The sequence below is a fragment of the Raphanus sativus genome, unplaced genomic scaffold (assembly GCF_000801105.2).
Source record: "Raphanus sativus cultivar WK10039 unplaced genomic scaffold, ASM80110v3 Scaffold4749, whole genome shotgun sequence".
In the NCBI taxonomy this organism is placed as follows: domain Eukaryota; kingdom Viridiplantae; phylum Streptophyta; class Magnoliopsida; order Brassicales; family Brassicaceae; genus Raphanus; species Raphanus sativus.
Window position 1 is genome coordinate 1,413 of NW_026620051.1, and position 4,621 is coordinate 6,033.

The 4,621-nt window shown below is 38.5% G+C and overlaps 1 protein-coding gene across 1 annotated transcript; it reads right to left on the bottom strand.

Moving 5' to 3' along the window:
- Positions 1–446: 446 nt before the first annotated feature.
- On the bottom strand, positions 447–4,605 carry LOC130507546 (importin beta-like SAD2 homolog). Its single transcript, XM_057002248.1, has 15 exons — positions 4,444–4,605; positions 4,239–4,362; positions 3,971–4,151; positions 3,448–3,607; positions 3,296–3,337; positions 3,057–3,175; positions 2,772–2,970; positions 2,481–2,612; positions 2,293–2,396; positions 2,017–2,196; positions 1,743–1,882; positions 1,507–1,646; positions 1,280–1,419; positions 1,037–1,163; positions 447–949 (listed from the first exon to the last, which is right to left on the bottom strand). Exons 1-15 carry the CDS (start codon positions 4,571–4,573, stop codon positions 783–785), a joined length of 2,085 nt encoding a protein of 694 aa, XP_056858228.1. The 5' UTR covers positions 4,574–4,605; the 3' UTR covers positions 447–782.
- Between the last annotated feature and the right edge of the window lie 16 nt (positions 4,606–4,621).

Sequence of the window (4,621 nt, forward strand, 5' to 3'; positions counted from 1 at the left end):
AAAAAGTTGACAAGTGACACCAATGTTTTCAAAAATGAACCCGACAACGTAGTAGGGCACACATTGTCCTGCGACATCTCAAAAAATGAATACTTTTAGATGGTTTTGTATTTTATTTCTTTCATGGGGTCTACAGTCTACTGGGACAATATAAAACCTCACTGTGGTTGTGGTGGAACTTGAGTCAAACTCTAGTGCACCAGAATTGACAGCAGACATTTGCCCAAAGCCTCAACAGCATACAAGAAAACGGTTTAACCAAATATTTGAGATATTAAGCTTTCTTAAGACAACGGTAGGCTAACATCTAGCCTCATATCGTAACTTATTTATACATTAAGATTTTAATCTTATTGTTAGACAGAGGTGGACAAATTGACCGTTTGTTACAATAGAATACATTTAACTACAGCTTGCTGGCGATGGTTGAGAACGAACACAGGCGCTAAAGCACGATAAAATCAGCCAATAAAGATAAATGATAATTCAACAAACAAACCCATAGTTTAAAAAATATATGCCTCCATCCCAATTGGAGAACATGAAACCCTTCAAAGGGTTAATCTGTTCTGTTTGAAAAGGAAAAAAAAAATATGATCTTGTTTTTTGGTCTACTGGATGATAAAAAAAAAAAAAAAAGAGATGAAATGAAAAACTGGAGATGCCAGAGATTAATATCTCTGAGACATGATTGAGAGTCGACCAGACTCACCTAAGATAAGCCTCTCTACTTCCTTTAAGGCTTACAAAAGCAAAAAAAAAAAGGGTGCAGCCAAGTGTACTCAAGAAGCAACTGTTGTGGAAGATTGCTGCTTCTCAAGTTGCTCCTTTAGTATCTCAGCTCTTCTCTGCTCCGTGTGCTGAGCGATATTGTTTGCGAGCCCTTCGTAGTGCGGGTCTAGTGTCTGCCTAAGGCTTTGGAACCTTAGCGAGTCTGTTGCTTGCATTGCTAATTAGAAAAAATAGACAAGAAATCAGAAGATGATACCATGTATAGCTATCAATATATACTCACACATGACAAAATCTCTTGTACCTGTGACTGCATCCATGAAGAGTATGAAAGGATCCACTTCATCAATTGGAGAGTCTAATTCCTCATCATCACTATAGTCATCTTCCGAAAATTCATCATCATCGCTGTAAGAGCGGAAGTCCTTTGCCTAAAAGATAATGCATAATAGGAAGCGACCTCAGTGAGCTACTATACTTGCAAGCGCCAGTGATACCTTTTTCAAGAAAAAGTCACTTTTAAGTTAAGGGGGTTAAGAAGACAAACCTGTGCTGCTAACTTGCGGAGTGTACTTTCATCAGTTTCATCTGGATTCTCCTCATCATCTTCATCATCTGTCTCAAAGTCATCCATGTTGTCGTCATCGCCATCTTCTTCATCTTCTTCCTCTTCTGCCTTTGCAGCTTCTGTTATACATGTTCAAAGAGGAATATTAATGAGGTTCTATTATTATAAGAAGAAGAGAAAAAACAGAGACAGTGAAAGAAACTGACCAGCAAGTTGATCCTTGTATGCCACCAAAAGCTCAAGAAGAGCCCTGAATACAGGTGGCAAGACTTCTCCGGGCAATTGACCAGCAGGAAGACTGAGAATTGATGTCAAACCCAAGATGCAAACTTTCTTATCATGCTCTCTGCACGTGAAGAGAGGAAGATCGTTTATGTTGGACTAAACAAATGTGAAGAGAAAATAAGAGATATGAGAGGTTACACAGATTAGATTCACCCACCCCTTGAAGTTAGCATGTGCACCACTCTTCTTCTTTTCTTGCAGCATCTGGAGCCATATGGTCAAAATTTCCGTTGCAAAACCGGAGCGTTGCAATATGGCAAGTGTCAAAGGGGCATTGTAGTAGAAGGCATTTGCAACCTGCCCAAAGGTGTAAGAGCAATACATTCAGAGTTTATTTTCCAATCAGGAAACAAAACAACTAAGCTTAACTCTGTGAGAGGGATCTAAAGAAACCAGAAATTAGCACAAATTAACTGCACTATTTTGCTTACCACTTCAATCAGAAGACATTTAAAGGAAGATTTCTCAGCACCTCGTAGCCGATCTAATGTGATTCTCAAGTAAGGCTCCACACATTGATCCACCTGGCCCTTACAAGTCTGAAGCACGATACTTAGTAGCTTCGGAGCTGGCTCAAGGTCACTATCATCAATATTTTTGTTCGCCATAAGCTGTCATGAGAAAGAGATAACAAATTAATTAATGAGCATATGTGTATGACGAAGGGAAAAGGATGAGACCATTATCTCCTTTATTTATGAGCTTACCGAAGAAATCACACTCCAAAGACTTTGCTGGTAATCTGGTTGCTTGCAAGTGAGATAATGCTCAGTCCCCCGGGATATGTAGTTGTGCAGAGGGACCAATATATCTATTGAAATCCAAAAGAACGATCAAACAAAAGAGAGAAAATAAAAGAATTAATAAACTTCATAAGAAACTGCAAGTTTCATACTTGGGAAGAAGTCAATAGCCCAGTCCACGAGTGCTTCCATTATTAAAGGCCATAAACTCCACATGTCCAACGATATTGTGGGTGAAAAAGTAGTAATGTATGAGACGATCTCAAGAACCTCTTCAAACACATCTGTCCATACAAAACGAAAAGTGAATAAATCACCATGTTTAGATTGAGATCTATAAATTATATAAACCCCAATTCATTCAATGTAATTCATTCAAAGGAACACAAGAAATATATAAAAAGCTCCAAATATATATGGGATCTGGAAAACACTATGCATACCTTGACCATCAGTTGTCAGCATTTTACGCATTATTGGCAGCAAGTATGGTTCAATCTGGCCATAGAGATGAGGGAGACTACTGATAGATTCAAGAATTGTACTGATGGCACGGAGACATCCCACTGCAGCCAATGCACCAGTATCATCAGCTTCATCATCACCATTGTCAGTGTCGACACACTTCCAGAATGCACTGGCCTGGAAGTTATTAACAAGAATAGGGGTTATTAGTGATAAAAGTAAAATAATGCTCAAAATGAGGACACGGCAAAATATTATCTTACCAAGTTTTGGCACAAACCCAAAGCATAAGGAGAAATCTCTTCTCCAAACTTATACACGATAGTCTCTAAAGTAAATGCAAGATCTTCGTTTTCAACTTCATTCATTAGCTTGAAAAATTCTGCACAACACAAGTCCATACAAGTTATTTCAGTTGGTTAACATGATGCTAGATTTTATATTTTGAACGAAATAAAATAGCAGTAATACGATTATCAGCAAAATCATTCCAAAAGCGTACCGTCAAGAAGTTGAGGCAAAACTGGACGGATCTCATCTAAATCTGCAAGAGAGATAAATTTAGTGAGTTTATGCTAATCCACGTTAAGTACAAAAGGCCCAAAGATGGAAAAGGGATGAAATCTAAAGAAGACAGGGTGGTGCGATACTTACTTTTGCAGGCCTCAATGAACGAACGCAAAGCAAATACTGAGTCCACCCGAACAGGAAGTTCTGGATCACGCATTCCAGATATAACACAATGCAGTGCCTTGGAAAAGTTGGTTTGGTCTGAAAAAGTAATGTTGGCGTACTGCCCTGCAACCCACGCAGCCTACACAGAAGATAGAATATGTTGAGAAATAAACTTGCAAGTTACGGCATCCATGTGACGAAACCAATATGTCACAGCAAACTAGAAAAGTAAGGCTTACAAAAACTAGTAAACAACATCTAAGCAGACATATCCTATACCACTAAAATGATCTTTCAAGAACACTTGATGAACAGGAACTTCAGTACAACTACTTCAGTAAGTAAGTAATAGAGAAATCCAAGAATTAGGAGATGACGAAAATTTTAAACATCAGTAAATTAACTGACTAGGAATGGTACATTGCACCATATTTCACGCAAATGATATTTCCAAACACCGAATGAGAAGTGAGCCTAAACAACCAAAAGCAGTAACTAAAACCTTGGCTCTAAGATGACCAGTTGGGCTGCTGAATTCAGGAAAAACATGTTGCACTAACATATTCTCCAGCTCGGATTTGTAGGGTTCAGTTTGCCTAAGTTTATCACAGAGTGTTCCAACAGCAAGCAGAGCACCATCCTTTTGGCGATAGGGCTTCTGTTCTAGAGGTGCTTCGCCATATCTAAAACAGAGAAACAAAGTAGTCATATCATGTCGCAATTGTATGATTAGATCCTTCTCTATATTTGTAGTTATAGTTTGAGGGTACCTCTTAAATATGCCCACGATGAACTGTATAAATTTTGGGAAGTTGTCTTTTCCACGCTTTCTGACCAGCTCAGTCACAAAGTCCATAGATGCAGTCCTGGGACTGTACAGATCTTCAATTATATCTGTAGAGCAAGTAATGCTACTATTTAAAAAACATGTTTTGTGATTATCAAAATTAGACGAAGAAGACTTCAAAGACATACCATAACCCTTCCTCACGTACTCATGTGGGTCTTCATCCCAAAGTACTTGGTCATCATCACTGAAGCACATGAGAGGGAAAATGATCTCAAATAGTAGAACATCAAGGTGGGGCTGTAGTAAGGTGTACATGCAATTCTTCGGGATACTGCATAGAGACACAACAAGTCGATAAGATAA